General features: G+C 46.6%; 1 protein-coding gene across 4 annotated transcripts in view; it reads left to right on the forward strand.

Annotated features, from left to right (window-relative positions):
• Positions 1-22,009, forward strand: part of ANKRD28 (ankyrin repeat domain 28) — a 730,284-nt gene that overhangs the window by 657,714 nt on the left and 50,561 nt on the right. For all 4 annotated transcript variants that reach the window (XM_086942193.1, XM_086942192.1, XM_086942190.1 and 1 more), the window contains exons 24-25: positions 81-226; positions 18,164-18,246. In XM_086942193.1, coding sequence (XP_086798319.1) covers positions 81-226; positions 18,164-18,246 — 229 coding nt within the window. The remainder of the gene's footprint in view (positions 1-80; positions 227-18,163; positions 18,247-22,009) is intronic.

Here is a 22,009-nt window from a genome sequence, read left to right on the forward strand (position 1 = left end):
TTCCAGCTCTGTGCCACAGTAGACCTTTGCACTGACACCTGTAGGTTGTCTTCCTGAATAACTGTTCTCTCCTGCCCCAGGACACCCCTGCATGCCTCTGCGTTCACGGATCACGTGGAGTGTTTGCAGCTATTGCTGAGCCACAATGCACAAGTGAACGCTACGGATGCCACAGGGAGAACACCATTGATGATGGCTGCAGAAAACGGGCAAACCAATGCTGTTGGTAAAGAGTTTTTTATATTTATATTTTAGAAAGACATCATTTCTAGTGTGAAGAATGTAATGATTTTGAAATTTTGAAACATACATCTTGATAACTAATTTTGTTTTTTAGGAAGAATCGAAGTGTTCCTCTTACCTTCCCCTAACCCCTGTATCCAAAGTGCTCCAAACTCATTCTCCTCCTTTTCTGCTTCCACCTCATCCCACTCCTCCCTCCACATGCCCTAAGCACCACTTATTACCCTTGCACTGGAGAGCACCAACTCCACTTTTTAAATCTGGCTATGAAGAGTATTGACTAGCAGGGTAGACTCTGTCACAGGACAGTGTGTGAAAGGCTGTATGGTTGTTGTACTTCACTAAAGGTGTGATGTACATAGTGGAGGGTTTACCCTAAGCATGTGATATAGGAAATTAGTTACTTACCTGTAACTCCAGTTCTCCAAACATTGTTATTTTTTATATATTCAAATGCTTGGATCATTCCGGTCATCAGGCTGTGAATCCCTGGTACATTACATTAAATGATTAGATAGCAGTACACAGTGTAAATTATATATAACAAACAATATATAATGTAAGATGGCCATAGTCCTAAAACATAGTATGTTTAGTAATACATCCACCTCATTCGAAAGAACCCAAAATTCAGTCAATGAGTTGGATGCTTGAGGATCCCCCATCCTCCCCTAGCCCCCACCCCTCTCTTCCCGAGCTTCTGAATGGGGAGGAGGGGTTGCCAGTGAATATATAAAAAAAATACCAATGTTGGCGAACTGGAGTTAGAGGCAAGTAACTAATTTCTACTCCCAACATTGGATCTTTTTATATATTCACATGTTTTAATCAGAATAGCAAGCTGTACACATTATGAAATACAACAAAGCAGACTGACCTTTAATGAAACCAGTTTCTCAGGTCTGCTTGCCTACTGTTAACTTCTGCATTCTCCTGTAGCCATTAATGCTTCGTGGACATATTTCTTCTCCTCCAGGTGGCTGCACAGCAGATGTCTCTCAAAGGCACCTTGTAGGAAGCTGGCTCTCTATACACTATACCAAAGTGAGGTATAGTGTGCACAGAGTCCAGTGGAACCCCAAAGGTAGGCAGAGGTAAAAGTAGAGAATACCTTACTCTCTATTTGTAGTAGGTTGGTCGAGCAGTAAGGCTTTATCAGAGGGTAGTGTTAAGCATTTATTGTACACACTCCGACAAGGAATGATGTCACACACTCAAAGACCTACTCCGACCAATTTGTTTGTATAATAATATTTAGTTGTCTTTTATTTCTTAGAACCAAGCCAGGCCTGGTACAGGTAAGTGTAATTGTACTGTGCAACAATAATGCTGTAAAGTACAGTTTGTATGCAGTTAAATGCAATTGGATTGGTTACAGGGAAGTCATTTGGTTGTAAACCAGTTTGAATTACTTTTCAGTTACTTCCAGATTACTTTGTAAGTTACTTTTTAGATTACTTTTTCTATTCAGTGTGATATGCCTAGATATCACACTGTGACTTTTTCTAGAAGAAACGTAAGTAAATAGGTTTTTGTGCATTTGCAGTTTCTTAGGGTTTCATACAAACCAACTCCACACTTAGAATATTTTTACAAGAAAGCAGTTCAATGCAGTCCTATAGGAGAAAACAATGTTATCGACTTAACAGTAAGTACTTAGGTTTAGGAGTTGGTTTTCTGGGGTTGGACCAAGGGTTCTCCCAGGGTCAAGGATGCACTCTCAAGCACCCTCAGCGGCACTAGGGCGGACGGGTGTAGAGTGCGGAGCCCCAATGTTATCCAATGAGGGATAGGGGGCCTCCGGTTGGTGGCTGCTCACGAGCAGGTCACAAGGATGTGGGAGCAAAGCTCCTGGTGTTAGGCTCAGGGCAAGGGGGGGCGGGGGGGGGGGGTCTGGTTTTGCACACAAGATGAACCAACAGCAGCACAGGGTGGCATCGGGTGCCCTGTTTATTTCAATTGGGATTCTCTGGTTGCAACAAATACTGGTGACCACCAGTTGTAGAGGTAAGATGGGATGTCAGGATACCATGGGTTGGGCCACCAAAGGCCATGGGACGAAGGGTGCAGGGTTGTCTTTTGGCATCCGGTTTCTCTTACCAGCTCCAGTCGCGGTCAGTGGGATCCTCCAGAAAAGGGCTGCAGGTGTCGATTGGAGACTGGAGGCAGGTCAGGGATCACCCAGGTCAGGATCGCTGGAGAGAACTCCTCGTGGTGTTGGGCCACTCGGGCTATAGGCGTATGGTGCAGCATAGTACAGACTTGCGGATTTTGCCAGAGTCTGTTGGTGAGCAAATCTGGTGCTCATGGGAGACAGTCTAGTTTGGGAAGGCAGGGCAAGTCCTCTGGGTTCTTGTGGGCTGCTGGTTGCAGGACACACCAGGATTTCGCTGTAGTCGGTCGAGGACGGGATAGGCCGGTAGGACTGGGGCCAAATCAGTTGGTGTCCTTTTCCTTCCTCTTTAGTCCTTCTGGTTTCTTTGTCTGAGGATGCAAGGTTCAGGGTTGCTCCTAAATACTAAATTTAGGGGTGTTACATGTAGGTTCAGGTAGGTACCAAGGGGTCTCTTCCTTGGGGTGGGTACACCCCCTTTTATGCCACCCTACAGTGGGAAGGGGGCATAAGCCTCACTCTGGTTGGCTGGGTCCCCCCATCTGCAAGATGGTGGGAACTGAGTTGTGCTTCACATCGCCTCCCCCACCTGAGAGGTGAGGTTGGCAAAAACAGGCACACCTCTCCTCCTAACTTGGTTTTTCTGCTGATTCTCCTGCCCAAAGTGGAGGGCAGAACCGGTTGGGGACCAGTTGCTGGGAGCTACAAAGGGCTGGGGCAGCTCACAAAGGCAGCAAGCCTTTGAAGCTTTCCCTTCGTGGACCCTGCCCATCCTCGGTGAGGAGGCTTAGCACCTCGTCCTAAGATGGGCTTTGTATCCGGACCCCAAGAGCGTTAGGCTCTCGACCCAGGGGTCCAGAAACATGTCTGGTATTTGCAGCTGACGAGCAGCCACTCAGCCAGGACACTAGAGTTAAGTCGCTTTTCAGAGGGCATCTCTAAGATGCCCTCTGAGTGCATTTTTCATTAAATCCCATACTGGCATCAGTGTGGGTTTAATGTGCTGAGAAGTTTGATACCAAATCTCCCAGTTTTTAGTAAAGCTATTATGGTGCTGTGGAGTTCGTAATGAAAAAAATCCCAGCACCATATACTCTTTATGGCATTACTGCACTTATAGGGTTTACGAATTGGCGTACCCTCACCACTGGTATAGTGCACCCAGCTAGAATGGTGGCTTTTCTATGCCAGGGAAGTGGATTGGGGGCATGGCACACAGGGATGTGTGCCATGTCGAGTCTTCACTTTTTTCTGTACCAAGACACGCAGCCTGCAGGGGGGGGGGGGAAAGAACATAGGCCCTGGTACCTGGTTGGCAGGAACCCAGGGCATACTCAAAGTACATCAGCAGTTTGGCAAAAAAGTGGGGGCAACCATGCAAAAAGAGGCACTTTCCTACACACCTCAGCAGAGAGCTTCAGTTGAAGCCTTGCACATGGTGGACTGCGCACTCACTTTTCCCTGGAGAGGACGATAGACTTTGTCATAAGAGAAAGCAATACTAGCTCACAGCCGATGTACTATCCCTTGTTTGGACAGGGCCTGGCCTTTTCTTTGTGGAAATGATATAATTAGCTGGTATGATTTGTAATTGTCCTTTGTTTTGTCTATATAGAATGAGACCTCTAACCATGTGTAGAGAATGTAATTTATTTACAAGTTTTATATAGCGCGAACAAGATCCCGAAGGATATCAGAGTGCTTTACATTAGGATGGAAGGAAAGACATTAATGCAAAATCTACATCAAGTATGGGTAAAAACAGGAAAGATCGCAGATTACAAAACAATTGAACATGGAGGGTTATTATAAACAGGTGTAAATGGGCAATGAAGGGGGTCTGACAGAGTATTTTTCTGGAATAAGAGATCTTTCTGTTGGTGATAATTAAGAAAGAAGGATTTAAGAATAACAGGCTCATAACAGGCCGCACACCAGCCACAATGGAGAGCCCAAGACCCATGGAGAAGCAGGAGCGAAAAGCAACAGACAAGCAGTTGCCAAACCAGCTCCCTAGCAACCAGACACATCCCCAGCCCACGGGAGGGAGGCACCGCACTCCCACACACAGAAAAGTAAATATGAGGTGGAAAGCATAAGCATAAGCACAAGCCCGCAGCCCAGCAAACAGGTGGCCGGAAAGGAAACCGGGTGCATAGCCCACCACAGAGACCCTCACACCCGAGGCCCCAACATTGACGAGTCAGGAGCAGAGCCTGGCAGGCAACCAGGCCCATGAGAAGCAGCCTCCCCCCGGTTGGGTTTCAGTGAGCCCCGTACACTTTTGGGGAATTTCTAGACTCTGCACACGGTCTGACCGCCTAGTGGTATACCATATACCAAACCAGCTCCCTACATTGTATTTGAGGATAATAAGGGAGTCCTTGACCTCCATACTGGTAGAATCCTGCTCTGAATTTTTGTGATCTCCGTGAACCACAAAAAAGTAGATGTCCCAAATCTGCGCTACTGCAACAGCCCTAACGTCTTTGCTCTATCATTGTCGGTTTAATGGCCTTGCCAGAGCTTCATCAACATGTTCACCAAACTGTTAGCCCATCAAAAGGCATGTATAAGATTTTACATTGGACAATAGGACGGAAAACGGTGAATTTTAACCAGCATTGCCTTAGTACAGTCCCGCCTGCCAATTGGCGAAAACCTGTTTTGGAAGCATTGATCACTGCATCAATAATGAAAGCAGAGATCTGAAAGGAACAGGTTAGTGTTAGATTCCTTACCTTAGAATATCCCCAGGCGTCAGACTGGATCCGGAAAGTTTTGCGTAGCTGTACCCTTGCGGGTCTTTAGGCGTCGTCTGCAGCTCCATGTCCGGCGTCATGATCGCCGGGATGACGTCGTCTGAGTACTTAGACGCCACCCTCGCGCGCTGACTTCAGTTCTTCTTTTTTCCGCGCCAGCAAGCGCAGATCCAGGAAGAGAAGTACTCTGGTCACTTTTTGACCAACTTTTTGATCATCTTTTCGAGTCGACATCGACTCCTGGTGCCGATAGGGATGCCTGGCTTCAAGCCTTGTGAGGCCTGTCACTGCTTGATGTCGGTGACCGACCCCCACCGTCGGTGCCCTTACTGCCTCAGGGCAGACCATGATGACAAGTTGTGCCCCGACTGCCGGGCCTTGACCTCGAAGGATAGACGGGAACGGTCCCACAAGCTGCTCGAGCTCCGGCAGTCGGTTCCGCGCCGCTCAAGGTCCCGGGCGAGGAGGAAGTGGAGGGACCGGTCGCGGAGCCGCAGTAGTCGCTCGTCGAGTCATCACCATCACTCGTCGGGCTCCAAGTCCTCCGGTAAGTCGAGGCACTCTAAGAAAAAGTCCAAGAGGGGTCATCGCTCTTCGGACTCGCCTCGCGCTACGCAACTGAGGGCTCGGGCGACACCGCCCACGCGGTTGCGCAGGCGCCGCCTCCAGGCCCATACCCTCCGGTCCTTGGCCTGCGGGCGACGCCGGAGAAGATTTGTGATTTCCTCTTTCCCATGAGGACTCACTTCCTTCCGTCAAGGATTACCGGATTGCCTTCGGGCGCCCAATCCCGACTGGGGGCCCTAGCGGACCGGTTGCTCCGGCGCTGTCGGGTGCTTGGGCCCCGGCGCCGTCGTAGACTTCGGTCCTGACGCCGCAGGGCCCCACAAGATCCAGGCCTGGATCCGGGCCGTCGCCAGTCAACCTCACGACTCCTCCGCTGGCACCGACCCCCATGTTGTCGCTCCCGGCGCTGTCTTAGGACAACGCCGTCCCCGGGTTCAGCCCCATTCCGGGTTCAACGCCGGTACGGCGCCGCTCAGCGCTGTCTCCGACTTCGATGGGTGAGCAATTCACCTATGACCCGGCTCCATCATTTTTGCCTGATTTTCAGGCACGGATGAAGGGGAGGATTGAGAGGGGTCTGAGGATTCTCTGGCACAGCAGTGCCAGTTGAGCTAGGACTGGGCAGATGAGCTGGGGAGGCTAGTGGTCTAAATACTTTGCCTGACACTGGATTAATCTCTCCTCCCTCCGTGGCTTCGAAGGAGGGTGCTGCTTATAGTGTGGTGTTGACCAGGGCAGCCAAGGTCTTGGCTCTTGAGCTCCCTGTCGCGGCCGTGAGCACTAGTCTCCTCACTGAGGTGCTCAAACCGCAGGCAAGCTCCTCGTAGCCTCTACTGCTGTTTAACAAAGCCCTTACAGATGTTCTGATAGGCACCTGGTCCAAGCCCTCTACAGGCCTCCCTGTGGATCGGAACGTGGCCCGACGTGACCGCCCGGCTCCGGGCGACCCCTGCTTTCTGTCCATCCACCCCCACCCCCTAGAGTCTGGTTATCCAGGCCTCTACATCTAAGACAGCATTCCCGACCGCTCCTCCGGATTGGGAATTCAAAAGGTACGATCAGTTTGGGAAGAAACTGTTCTCCTCACTGAGTTTGGGGCTGCGGTCTGGTAACACCGCCTGCCTTTTGGGCCGTTAGACCCACTCTCTGTGAGATACGGTTGCGGATGTGCTACCGCAGTGCCCGGTGGAGATCCAGGCAAAGCTTACCCACGCCCTAGTGTAAGGGCGGGATGCAGCACTCTATTCCATACGGTGTGGACTTGATACCACGGACTCGCTGGGAAGGGCGATTGCAACGGCGGTGGCGGTTCGCCGCCACGCCTGGCTGAGGTCTGCTAACTTTTCGGGGGATGTCCAGTCCACGCTCATGGATATGCCCTTTGATGGTTTTCGCCTCTTTGGCGACAAAGCAGATGATGCGCTAGAGCGTTTTAAGGACTCCAGGGCTATGGCCAAGTCCTTGGGCCTGTCGGGCCAGCGTCAGCAAACTTCTGCTTTTCGCCCCTTTTGTGGCCACGGGAGGGGCACCCCCACACGTCCAACCAGCCACAGGCCGCAGAAACAGCCTCAACGCGGCCGCGGACGTTGTAACCGCAGTGGTGGTGCCGGGGGACAATGGCGGGGTCAGTCCACACCTGCTCCCGCAGCATCTGCCTCAAAGCCTTCCTAGTCCGAGCTTTCAGACCCATAAACGCCAGTGGGGTGCAGGGTCCGCCATCACCTCCTCCACTGGCGTACCATCACGTCGGACAGGTGGGTGCTGCAAATCGTCCGAAGGGGATACTCCCTCCACTTCGAGGCGATCCCTCCAGCCATGCCACTGCAGTGCCACCGCATGTCAGGGGCTTCACTTGAAACTTCTGCAGGAGGAAGTTATGGCCCTCTTGGCCAAGGGGGCCATCAAGCGCGTTCCTTTGCCAGAAGTGGGACGTGGTTGCTACTCCCACTACTTTATGGTACCCAAGAAGGGCAAAGGAGGCCTGCGCCCTAAATTGGACCTCCGGAACGTCAACGGCTTCCTCCGGAAGGAGAAGTTCAAGATGCTGACTTTGGCTCAGGTTTTAGCTGCCCTAGACCCTGGAGACTGGATGGTAGCGGTGGACTTGCAGGACGCATATTTCCATATCCCCGTCCTGCCGGCCCACAGGCGTTACCTGCAGTTCACGGTAGGCCACGAGCACTTTCAGTTTACCGTGTTCCCCTTCGGCCTTACCAGCGCCCCTCGGGTGTTCACTAAAGTGATGGCGGTGGTCGCAGCTCATCTGCGCAGATCAGGGGTTCCAGTCTTCCCCTATCTCGACGACTGGTTGTTGAAGGCGGGCTCGCCCCAGACAGTCTTCTCCCACCTCCAGACTACGGCCGACCTCCTGCACCTGCTGGGGTTCTCCATCAATGTGCCCAAGTCACACATGTGCCCCTCTCAGAAGATCGTCTTCATCAGAGCGATTCCGGATTCAGCGCAGTTTCGGGTTTATCCTCCCGAACAGCGGGTTCGGGATATTCAGGCTCTGATTCCGATCTTTCAGCCATTATCCCGAGTCTCGGTCAGGTTGACACTGCAGCTTCTGGGGCTGATGGCCTCCTGCATCCTTCTGGTGCATCACGCCAGGTGGCGGATGCGGGCTCTGCAGTGGGACCTGAAGTTTCAGTGGGCCCAGCATCAGGGCAACTTGTCCGACCACGTTCGGATCTTGGAGGGCACTGCGAGGCAGTTGCAGTGGTGGCTCACGGACTGCGATTGGGTCAGCGGCAGATCCCTCTCCCTACCCCAACCAGAGCACGCAGTGGTGACAGATGCGTCCCTCCTGGGATGGGGGGGCCACATGGGAGAGGCGGAGATCAGAGGCCTCTGGTCTCCGGCGGAGACCCGGCTCCATATCAACCTTCTGGAGCTGCAGGCGATCCAGCTTGCACTGAAGGCATTTCTTCCCTCTGTCCGGGGAAGTGTTGTGCAGGTGTTCACGGACAACACCACCACCATGTGGTACTGCAACAAAAAGGGCGGGGTGGGGTCGTGGACCCTTTGCCAGGATGCTCTGCGCCTCTGGCAGTGGCTGGAACACCAGGGCGTCACCCTGGTGGTTCAATACCTAGCAGGTTCTCTGAACGCCAGGGCGGACAAACTCAACCGCCGGTGCATGATGGATCACGAATGGCGTCTGAACTCGGACGTGGCGCAAGGTCTCTCTCTGCAGTGGGGAGTGCCTTGGTTAGTTCTATTCGCCACAGAAGAGAACGCGCAATATCATCAGTTATGCGCTTTGGATTTTCCAAGGCAGCACTCGCTCGGAGACGCCTTTCGTCGCGAGTGGAGCTGCGGTCTATTGTACGCCTTTCGGCCTATACCACTACTGCCCAGAGTGCTGAAGAAGATCAGGCGCGACCGGGCCCAAGTCATCCTTTTGGCTCCGGACTGGGCACGAAGATACTGGCATCCCGAGCTACTCAGCAGGGCAGTTGATCCCCCGATTAGTCTGCCTCTTTAGGAGGACCTTCTGTCGCAGCAGCAGGGGACGGTCCTCCACCCGAGCCTGTCCAGTCTCCACCTCCATGCGTGGAGTTTGAGTGGCGACAGTTGAGGCTATTTGGCTTGCCTCCTGAAGTCTGTGATGTGATTCTGGCAGCGAGGCGTCCCTCCACAAAATTGGTATACGCCTGCAGGTGGAACAAATTTGTGGCATGGTGCACAGCAAAGGCTGTGGATCCACTCTCTGCCCCCCTTTCAGAGGTTCTCCTCTTTCCTCTTTCTCTTGCCCAGCAGGGCTCTAATATGGGCACTGTCAAAGGCTACCTCTCTGCCATTTCAGCCTTCTTGAGGCTTCCTGATCAGCCTTCTCTTTTCAAGTCCCCTGTTGTAAATAGATTTCTTAAGGGCATCACACATATGTTTCCTTCTGTTCCTTTCGTGATGCCTCAGTGGGACTTGAACCTTGTTTTAACCTATTTGACGTGCGCTCTTTTCGAGCCACTTCACAATTGCCCTCTTCGTTTTCTGAGTCTTAAGACTGCATTCCTGGTTGCCATCACCTCTGCCAGGAGAGTGAGTGAGCTCCAGGCTCTATCTTCTAAGCCTCCTTTCCTCTCTGTCCATCCAGACAAAGTTGTCTTGAGAACTCGTCCTGCTCTCCTGGTTACAGCCTTTCATATCTGGCAGTCCAACACCTTGCCCGCCTTCTTTCCGCATCCTCCAAAGGAGGAAGAGAGGCTCCATCGTCTGGACCAAAAATGTGCGCTCTCGTTCTATCTAGACCGCACACCCATTTCCGGGTGGACGACCAGCTCTTTGTTGGTTATGTGGGCGCTAAGAAGGGACGGGCGGTGCACAAGCGGACCATCTCTCGATGGGTCGTGTTGTGCATCAAGGTCTGTTAATCCTTGGCGAAAAAGGAGCCTCCTGTTGGGCTGCGAGCCCATTCCACTCGGGCCACGGCGGCTACTACTGCCCTGGGTCGGGGAGTCCCCTTGCAGGACTACGTGGGCCTCGCTGCACACGTTAACTAAGCACTACTGCCAAGTCCGGAGAGATGGCTTTTTCGGCCGTTCTGTTCTCCAGGAGTTTCTGGTGTGAACTTGGTTTGCAGACCCACCACCGGGGTTGGTATTGCTGGGGAATCTATTCTAAGATAAGGAATCTAACACTAACCTGTTTCTTTCAGATGCACAAGTTACCTTCTGTAACGATATATCTGTAAGAAGCAGTAGTTTGTGTTAGATTCCTTACCTCCCCAGCCATCCTCCCCGTTCTGCTAACCGATATCTAGGGTTAAGGTATCTCCCTTTCAGGGTCCTAGTTTCATGGCACCAGTGTCGGTCTCTGGCATGGCTCTGCGTTCTTGGAGCGGAAAGCTATGTACAAGAACCAACGTCGGCGCGCGAGGGCGGCGTCTAAGTACTCCCGATGACGTCATCCCGGCGATCACGACGACTGACGCGGAGCCGCAGACGACACCTACCGACGCGCAAGGGTACTGCTACGCAAAACTTTCCGGATCCAGTCTGACGGTTGGGGATATTCTAAGGTAAGGAATCTAACACTAACTACTGTTTCTTACAGGTATATCGTTACTGAAGGTAAGTAACTTGTGCGTTAGTTCTCCTTCCTTTAGGATGGCTCTCACTGTTTCCCTATTATCCTCCGGGATAAGATCCAGTAATGGAGCAGTGTCTTGCCACATCTGACAATCCTAACTACCTAGAATCGCCAGGGCATTGGCTGTCTTAATTGAGGTTGCTGCCATAGATTAAATTCTCCGACCCAGATTATCAATATGTTTGCTATCCTTGTCTGCTGGACGAGAAGATGGCATTATTGAGGTCTTGGTCTCCCTCTGAGCCCCTGCAGCAATTACTGAATCTGATCTAGCATGACCGGTGAGACTAGCCGGGGTTGAATCCGGGGCTCTGTATTTCTTTTCCAGACAAGGTATCACAACTAGAACTGTAGCAGGTCTCTTCATTACTTTCAGATATACACAAGGAGGGGACAGGAAGCTAATGAAGGCCCATAACCCAAGCTCTTAAGACTAAATCACTATATCAAGAAGGTACTGTTCCTGTAGGAGAAGAAAAGGAAAGAAGCTTGGCTGGAGAATCCCCAGGGATCCTAGTGATTATTGCTTGGTGCCCTTTATCTGAGCTCTTTTTAGTTTGTAGTCTAATGGGGCAGGTATTTGTGAGTCCCTGAAATGTGTAAGGTGGAGTGGGTGCAAAATAAGGCATGGAGTGGATCAAAACGCTCTAAGGGATATCAAACTGTGTTAATGTGATGGTCCCTTGGCAGAGTTACAAACATTGAAAAGAGGCTATCATAAGGGCTCAATGGACTGAGATAGACTTAACGTGTATGCATGGCTGAAGTTTGGGTTCTTTCGAATAAGCGTTCATAAACATCCCATGTTTCAGGCCTATACTGCTTGTTATGTATATTCTACACTGTACACTGCTATTTTAATGTTCCAGGGATTCCCAGGCTGACCACGGGGAGTGATTCAAGCATGTGCATTAAGTAAAAGATCCAATGCTGGAGAGCTAGAGGAGCATTTAGTCCCTGTCTTCCTACGTTACACATATGATGAAGTGGAGGAGAGGGCAGTGCTCCCTTTGCAACACAATCATGTACTCCTCTTACACCTCCGATTAAGATTTGAGCCAAAAGGGCCACTGGTGTCGAGATTTTCACCATATGATTTGTAAGATTCCTCCACCTTGCCTTGACCCTATTTGGCACCCTTCATCCTGAAAGGATTCCAAGATGTGGATCATTTATCAGGCTAATGAAACTCAGAACAGGATGAACCTGCTCAAGTGTGCACTGTTCCTAGTGAACAATCTGTTCACAGTTATTCACTCTCAGTAAATTCCAATATCCAAAACTTAAACTATATATATCACAAACATCACTTTTGTGTGTATTGTTATTTACTTCATTTCTTTTTTTAACACAATTTGAATATGTAACTTGTATTCATACTGATTCTCAGTAGTTCCACATACAATTACAATATATTCCAGATTTCAATATTATTTACAATCAAATACATTATATCATTGAATGGTTTAACATGATTATTTAACCAATGCACCACGGTTAATTGATGGCCCAATGCATTTCGGAACCAAGGTTCCTTCCTCAGGGGCTGTATTCTGTAAATTAAGAAATTAAAATTACTGAACGCATATTGCAACCAATGATATTTCCAACTGATGAATTATCTAGGGATCTAACAATGCATATATATAAACTTCACTGCTGCTACTGATATATACATAGATATCACCATTGACAGTCTGTCTGTACCTCATACCACAAAGAACATTGACATGTGCACTATTCACAACTGTCCTATGCCACACTTACATGAAAATATAAAACATTGTTTTGCCAGATATTTTCAAACCCATAGTAAACAGTCATTTTACAGCTATGTACAAAATCAAAATAATGATATGCTGTTTGCTCATTTCACTCTGATTCCCTGCATAATATGCCTATGAATATGTACTGACATTAGCACGGTAAACAAAACCTTTCTTAGTTATATAACCTCAGATATGTTGAGATAGTTAAACATCATACGTGCTTTATTGTTCCATACTTGCTATGGTATTGACGTCGCTCTCAATAGATTACTTACTCTAGTGGAAGCGCTGTGGCTCATTAAGCGATCATAATAACAAGTTCAGTGAACCAACCCTGTTGTCAGTTCCTACTTCTACCATTATAATACGATGAACACAAAACTGTGGTCACTACCATAGTCAGATGGAAAATGTAATCATCAATCACGTGCTAAATGCACTTACTTGATTGCTGTCGTATGTTAATAATATTTCCGCACTGAGGAACATAAAAGCAGGCTTGTATTCAGTTCTCTATGTATACGCGTGCTGAAATCGGACAAATAGATAATCATTTTACCCGCCAAGTATAATATTAAATGTCAATTTTTATACCTGACTGCAAAGTAACTGGCACTTACTCAAATAGACACAGAGTAAAGTGTCAGCCGTATGTATTCCGTAGTCCTGTGGGGGACTGTCTCTCTAATTGATGGTCGACTCGGACTATATCTACACGTGCTGAAATGAGGCAGATAAATGATCGTGTTACTTGCCAAATATACCTTTATCTATTAATCACTCAACCTAACTCCAGAGTTACGAGGACTTACTCGTGGAAACGCTGAACAAACTGTCAGCCGTGTGTTTTCCTACGTCCTTAAGGGAACCGTCTGTTTGATGGATAATCGACTCTTTCACCTTGGAACGGGTTCGTCTCACATGACGCGCTGAGCGAAAAAATAAACAAATGCCGCTGTGAATGGCTCTTTATGTATTTAAACTGCTGAATATAGTAACGTGTGGCGGCTCCTTCTACTTACTTCGGATCTTTTACGAACGGCGGGTAGAATCCGCTAAATGCAAAATTTTCGAAGTGACTGGCGTTCTAGTGATTAGCGCGCCAAACTAGTGGACCCATATCTATCATGCCGGTTTGTCATGTGACTTGTGGAATTATGGGATATGTAGTTTCCTCAAGTGGAACCTATGTAAACCCTTTGTAGATATACTAATGCAAGGTGGGAATTAATATTTAAACGTTGCTACCGCTTGAACTAAGTGCAGGCTGCGCAAGTCACATGTGATGTGCAATTTGTATGAAAGATTGTCATACCTTTTAGAGGCCTAAGTTATACAAATGTAATCATCATCCTACTATGTACACTGCTCTTATACCATACTCCACCTTATATCAACATCATTGACATGTTACCCCCTATGTACACATTAAATCTGACCTAACAAATATAATACACTTGTTTATAATAGGACAGTCTCTAGATGATTTAAATAGCCAATGTACATATTATATCATATAGCAGTTTATCATTTACTCACAAAATAAATTCTGTCTAGCTCAAAAGTTTAGACTAAATACAATCAATTCACAATCTCTTGTTGTATCATATTTCATTTGTACTCTTGCTAATCGATTAGATAGAAATAATGCAGTAGTGCTTTCAATGCTGTCATTGCGCTATGTACGTCTATCTTTTACATAAGCGCTCCCGCTCCCATACTCCTTGCTATATGTTGATTCACAAGAAGCAACTCATATCTATCTTATCATTAAGACCTCTGGGCTGCATAGTTTGTAGAAACTCTATCCAGAACACTTCTCGCTGCAAAAGTTTTTGAGTGTTGTCAATGCCATCTATTTTGGAAACCACCTCTACTATTTGTGCCCTTAGTTGCGCTATGGTGTGGTTCTTTTCTGTCCAATGACTCGCTACACTTGATGTTGTGTTTTTTAATCTTATGGTGCTTTTATGTTCTGTTAACCTAAGTTTAAATTTCCTCTCAGTTTTGCCTACATAGGCTTTGCCGCATGGGCATTTTAAACAATAGATTAAGTTGCTTGTGTTACAGTCAGATGTATGACGTAGTTTGATCTTAGCACCAGTATTGGGATGTGTGAGAATTTTGCCGATAATTATATTATTGCAATGTATGCAATTATGACATTTTTGAGTCCCTTTGTATTCAATGTTTTTAACTTTGCTTGCTCCAGTCTGTATAAGTTCTTGCAAATTTCTGGCCCTGGTGTATGCAAAAGTTGGTGGTTCTTGAAAAACGCCATTGAACTCAGGTTCATTGACTAGCAATTCCCATCTTTTCTTTATGATTTTCTTTATTTGACTGGATTTATTGGAAAATCTAGAGACAAAAGTTGGGGTGTTGGAGATTTTCTTTGTTGTCTTTTCAAACAGTTCATCCCTCTCTTTCACTTGTATTCTGGCCATGTTCTTCTGTAATAGGGTTTCCGGATAACCCCTATTTGCAAATTTCTCCTTAAATTCTTCAATTTTTCGTTCTGCAACTCTCGGATCCGAACATATCCTTTTGATCCTAGTGAATTGTGAGTATGGAAGATTTTCCACAAGGCTCCTCGGGTGAAAACTTGAGTGCATCAGTGTGCTGTTCCGATCAGTTGGTTTGGTAAAAACTTCAGTGCTCAATTTGTTTTTAACTTTCCTGATGAGTACATCCAGATAGTGAATTTCATCTTCATGGATAAGAAAAGTGAATTTTATTCTGGGGTCTCTGTTGTTAAGTTCCTCAATGAGTTGGATCAACCTTTCCTTAGGACGAGTCCATATCAAAAAAATGTCGTCGATATATCGACAGTATTGTGCTAAGCCTTGCGTCCATTCCTTTTGTGTGAGAATGTAGTCGTACTCAAATTTCGACATATAAATGTTAGCATAGGCAGGCGCCCCAGAAAAACCCATAGAGGTTCCTGTCAGTTGTCCAAAGAAATCGTCTTTCCACTGAAAGTAACTGTTGTGTAAACAGAAAAACAAGAGCTGTAACAAAAAGATGTTTTGATCATGTGAAGTCTCCATTTTCAAAAGTGCCCATTCTACCGCATCCATTCCTTGTGTGTGTGCTATGGACGTATATAGAGCTGTTACATCGATGGTGCATAATAACCACTCTTCTTAGACCAAGTATTCAATTGTTCGTAGTTTTGTCAGAAAATCTGTGGTATCTTTTACATATGTGCACCAACTTTGAACAAATTGCTGCAAAAAATAATCCAGATATTTCCCCAATGGTTCGAAGATGGAGTTGCAAGCCGATACTATTGGTCTGAAAGGCGGATCAACTGGATCCTTATGTATTTTAGGAGTCATATAAATCCTTGGTCTTCTCGGGTTTTGTGATGTTAACACCATTTTTAAATTGGTGTCTATGGTTCCTTGCTCTTCTGCTTTTGTTAAGATATCTTGCAATATCCTTTGTAATTTCTGGGTTGGATCTCCATAAAGTGCTATGTATGTGTTGCTATCAAATACATGCTCATTGACTTTATTCTCATAATACTGAGTGTCCATGGCTACCCATGCTCCTCCCTTAGCAGGCTTGAGGGTTAGCTCTTTGTTGTTGGAGATAGCTTGTATCAATCGTATTTCATGCTTCGTCACATTGGATGCTGGTCTTTCTTTGTAGTTGAGTTTAGCACAATCATGCTTCACAAGATTTTCAAACATATCCAATGTTTTGTGCGAACTTGGTGGTAAGAACTTACTTTTGGGTTTTAGTCTCTCACTTAGTTCTGATCGTTCTTTTGCAACGTCTTGAACTACATTTGTAAAATAATGTTTGAGTCTTAATTTCCGCATGAATTTAAACAGAGAAGTGTCTGTGTCTAATTTTGTAGTCGTTGCCGTTGGCACAAATGTTCTTCCTTTATTTAGAATTCCTAGTTGTTCTGGAGTGAACGGGTATGATGAGATGTTTATAATTAACCCAGATTTTTCCCGCTTCTTAATTGTTTTCCTCCCTTGTCCTCTCCTGGTTTTGAAGTTTCTGGGCCTGTGGTTCTCGGTGGACTTATATGTACTTGTGGAAGACTCGAAGGTGTTTGTTGTAGATCTGTGGCCTGTAACAAAAAAGAGGATGTGGTTGACGATGTTGTTGCTGTCGTATCCCTGATGTTTATTGATGGTTGGGCAGTTCCCGGCTGAGTTGACGGTGCCGTGGTTTTAGTTGGTGGTGGCCTTGTCATCGATGTATCTAACTCCGTCGCTACACTTTCCTCTGATGATGATGTGGTTTTTTTGTTTTGAGTGAATCTTTTCCTGGCATAAATCTCAGCCCAAGTGTAGACTTCGTTGAGTTTATAGTCCACTGTATCTCTGCGATACTTTCTGATTTTCCCTTCTTGTAACTCCTTGCTGTATTTATCGAGTCTGGCATTCATTTCTTCCAATGTCGCACTCCAAGTTGATGTCTCCAATTGGCGTTCTAAATCCTTCTTTAGATTAAAGATTTCTTCTTCTAGTTCCCGTATAGTTTTAGATAATTCTTCAACTATCAATAAAATCAAATCTAGAGAACATTTATTTAAAATCGCAAACCATTTGTTCATAAATTTGGCATTCAAGTGGAATCTGAACAACATTGGACGAATTGCCAATCTTAAACCTCTAGGTATGCGCTGTGCTCTGTGGTATTGTACCAGCGTAGAAGCATGTAACCTTTGATTGACTTGACGTCTTGTGAGGTATTCTAATTGTTTTAATTGTTGCATTGTGGATCCCCCATGTGTGTCAATTAATTTAACTTCATCTATCAAGGCGTAAATATCGGTTGCTTGAGCATCTGTGTATACATGTGTTTCTGCCCTGTTATCTGTAATATTGGTTATGGAATCAAATGTGGCCATGTTTAACAAATATTTTTCGTTGGTGCTACCTCTAGTGCCAAAACTAATAATACCAAGTGGGTACACTTGGTATCATTTATCAGGCTTCCACAATTGAACCTTTCCTAAACAAACGACTACTTTCCTAATACACAATTCTGCTTTCACATTACCAGTATGAGCGAGCAGGGTGCCGCCTTGAGGCTGTCGAGTACAGCAGCCTTAACTTCCAACAAGCCTAGGAGCACAAGCGGCTGAGCTTGTGATGCTTGTTTGGCTAAACTGTGAAGCATTCAATGTCCCTCTCTCAATGCCAGGACAGCAGCCGTGCTTACACATCCCATCTGCCAGAGAACCAGTGATCCCATGTATACTTCCAAAGCCTCCGTGAACAATCCTACACTGGCCTTGTCAGGCTTTGCTTGCTTTCGATGTGGTTGATGAGATGCAGTTCCCTTGAATGTCCTTTGGTTTATTTGATGTTCACAATAATTGCGGCTCTTAAAGAGCTTTGCTACCCTTGTTTGTAATCCTTTTTAAATCATGTTATGTTGCCTGTTTTATTTTTTCAATTTTAATCTTTTTTCTGCATGACTTGGTTGTGCATTACATTTTAGTGTGTTTTTGATTTTTCTTTCACTGTTTCATGCTTATTTTACTTTCCACTGAGTTTTCATGAATATCAATAGGCCTCATCTAAGAAAAGGTGAGCCACAAGCATATACTGGTCAGGCCACAGATTAATTGCAATTTATCTGATTTACAGAGGTTCTGGTGAGCAGTGCAAAGGCTGATCTGACATTACAAGATAATAGTAAAAATACTGCATTGCATTTAGCATGCAGCAAGGTATGTATACATTTGGCATTATTTCATGAGCATCTTTGTTTTAAAAAATGTTTATAATATTTTAATTGGTTAATGTAAACAAATTGTGAATGACAGTGCCATAAGTTGATAACAATGAACATAACTGAATCCAAAAACATTTTTTCCAAACAAAATAAATGTACCACAACTGGCAGAACCTAGAGAAGAATGAGTTAGTTACCTTTGTTACCGATCACAGGTGGCTACTGCAGATTCCTTATCTCTCCTCCAACCACCAGACATGAGCTGGAAAGATGATACAGCTCTCCTGCTGGGGTAGGTGGCACTGGCCCTCTGACTTCGTTCTTGTACCGTCCCCATGTGTGAAATAATGGAGCTCTGATGTTCCCTGTTCTTGTATTCCACTTCCTTAGAATAAAACACATAACTGACAAACCTGTCAGGAATACAGTGCAAAAAGTAACCTCGATTCATATTAAAGGGGTCAGACCACTCCTCGGAGCTGCAGGTAGTATCCACAAGAATGATTGTTATGGGAGGTAAGTTACTTTTTCATCCGATTACTCTTTGCTGGATCGAAGGAGATAATTCAGTCAAGAAGCTTTGTCCCCCCACTGTTCAGAACACCCGTCCCTGCAGCCCTCGGGGGAAAAAGTAATGCCTGGCACAGGAGTGATCTGAAGCACATATTACAGTCCACAGATGTCCTGGATACGGACACTTCTGGCCAGCACCAAATAACGTTTTGTTTGCAGCACATGTAGCTTTATAAATGATTGCTATCTAGTGTTGGGCTTTGGACACTTTTTTAACTTGTATTTCTTGGAGGAATGTCTTTTGATTTTAAGGTGATTGTTGACCACTCCCCTGAAACCCACAGAGCACCAGAATAGACACACTTCCATAAGATTGTTTTTTTTTCCATCATCTGGTTTGGCCAGGTTTCTGACCTCTCCGCTGAGCACGGAAAGTTTGATTCAGCTCTGGTGGATCGGAGCTTTGTTGGAAAACAACACAAATTAATAGAGACATTAAACTGCTTTGAAGTCGAACCGAAGGAAGAGCCTGGGACCAGATTGTATAAGTAATTACTAGTTTCAGAGGAAGGTACGAATACACCATTTGAATTCTACCCTTTATGTAATCAGTTTCTGATGGATACTTCCAACTGCAGATTCCTCACCTTTTTAATTATTCCACAGGCATCATTTTGCATCTCAAACTTCAAGCAGTACCCCTGCCACAGTAGATGGCGTTGTGAGGTTCTGTGCCTAATTCTTCCCACTTAGTAAGGTATGTGCAGAGGTACATGGAAGTGCAACCTAAGCACTCTACTAGTTCCTGTCTTTCTGAACTATAAGATGCAAATCCAGAGCAACCCCTCATTTCTTCACAAGACTACTTTTCCAAAATATAGACATTAATACTAGTGTGCAAGGAAACGTATCACCCCAAAAACCATGGGGTTCAAGCCTTAGGCCTGTCACAAGCAAATGTCTGTGACGGATCTCCACCAGATGTCTTTGGTGCTTTGGGTCGACCCAAGACTCCAAGGAGTTTAGCTACTGTGCATTGATGAATCCAAAGGCGATCTGGGGCTATGACACAAAGTTGTATGTCACCAAACACCTAAAGGCTCTGTGCCATGAACATTAGAAGGGACGGTCCCATTCCTGAAGTTTAAAATGGTTTCCGTGGCTGATTTTTGTCGAGGTAAGTTAAAAAAGAAGCACACAGAGTCAGAGTGGGATTCTACACCTTCCCACTACAATCGAATTCCTGGAAAGGTGTGAGGGAGTAAACGTGCGCCTCTCTCGCTCCCGAACTCTATCTCCTTTGGAGCCGACTCAGACTCTTGTACTGGGGCAGCCAGACTTTCTTGGTTCTTTTGCGATACCATATCAAATCCACAAGTTCTGTGAAGCCAGGCTGTCTCTGTTCCGGACGCTGCCTGCTCCCTCTGGCATGCCTGCAGGCCCTATGCAACTGTGGGTTCCTCCACCTGGCACTCAGCCGGTGGGTCTGCCCTCTGTATCAGCATAAACCTTTGGACTCATTTCGGGACCCGCACCAGCTTAAGTGCTGACACTGATCTTGGGGCACCAACTCATGCCAGACCTTTTGACCCCAATCCGGCCATCGAAGCACAACCGGTCGGTAGTGCTCTCCAACTCCGAACTGACTCTGCTATGGCCGAGGCTGTACCCTTATCCCACTGTGCCGGAACCTTTTGGCAACCCTTCACGCAATGACACATTATCATTGGATCATGGAAGGGCTCAGATCATCAACCCTGTTTTCGACACAGTTTGATGATGACCACTAGGATACAGGGGATTAGTTTACTCAACTATATACTAAAGACAGCTGGTATGATGAGCTACAGGATGCCAGTCGACTAGATACTTTTCCCAACACTGGGCTAGTCTCTCCATCAAGGCCAGAAACTTAGGAAAGTGTCTCCTTTGCATTTATGGCTGTGGTTCTTGACCCCTAATTGCTCACTATGGAAGTGAAAAAAATGTTTTCACAAGTCTTCTAACCCGGAAAAACTACTGGTGAGTCCCTTTTGCTTTTTAGTGATCCCTCACAAACACCCTTATAGGTACATAGGCAACACCATGTTCCAGACCACCAGTAAGTGGGCAGAAAGCAAGAAATCTCTGCCCTGTCGCTGATGACCCAGCTTTTCTAACACAGCACCTGACACCAGAAAGCTCCTATACAGGCTTCTCCAGGGATGTCCAGTCATCTCTATTGGACATGCCCTTTAATTGCTGTCTCCTCTGTAGCAAGAAGGTGGAATTAGCCCTTCAGCGCTTTCAGGACCGCAGAGCCACACAGGGCTCATTGGGCTTGTCTGCTACAAAGCTTCAGATTTGATTCACCCCCTCCCAGCCCAGCAGACCCTACAGCCTTGTCATGGTTGTGGCGTGCACGATGTGGCCAGGGGCAATGAGCAGCCCAGTCATCTATCCACCCCGCCCCCCGTGCTGCAGCAGCAGCAATCGACAACCACCTTGTCAGAGGCAGGATCCAGCATTTCCTCCCTGAATGGTAAGCAATCGCCTCTAACAAGTGGGTCTGACAAGTTGTCCATTGCGCTTATGCTCTCATTTATTTCCACCCTCCCCCACCGCACCTTTCATCCTCCACAAGATGACGGACTGAGGACCATCTGTCAATCTTACAGCAAGAAGTGCAAGCCCCTCTCGCCAAAAAAGCCACAGAGAGGGTGCCGGCATCAGAAGTGAGAACTGGCTGCTACTCACTCTCCTTTCTGGTGCAAAGGACGACAGAGGCCTTCATCCTGTACTTGACCCTCACCCCCTCATTGCCTTCCTGACAAGGGACATGTATCCTCTGCCTTCAACCCTGGAGATTGATGGCAGCGTTGGACCTGCAGGATGCTCATTTCCACATTCCTATCCTGCAAGCCCACAGGTGCGATCTGTGATTCGCGGTGGAGTTGGATCATTTTCAGTTCACTGTGCTCCCGTTAGGTCTCAGGTGAAGACAACAAGGACCCCCTGGGTAGTGTATAGACTCCTAGGGCAGGGTAACAACTAGTGTGAGAAAAAATCCCAGGACATCTAACGTATACAGTGAACACTCGGGATAGGTCAGTAATCAAGCAAGAAAATCAAGAATATAACAATATCTAAATAAAATATATATTTTTAATGAATATTTGTTTAAAAACAACACATAAAATAAGATCACGAGACCAAACCAATTAATCAGAATCGAAAATGGGTCAATAACATACAATTCTAATGGT

This window comes from Lissotriton vulgaris, chromosome 10 (assembly GCF_964263255.1).
Source record: "Lissotriton vulgaris chromosome 10, aLisVul1.2, whole genome shotgun sequence".
In the NCBI taxonomy this organism is placed as follows: domain Eukaryota; kingdom Metazoa; phylum Chordata; class Amphibia; order Caudata; family Salamandridae; genus Lissotriton; species Lissotriton vulgaris.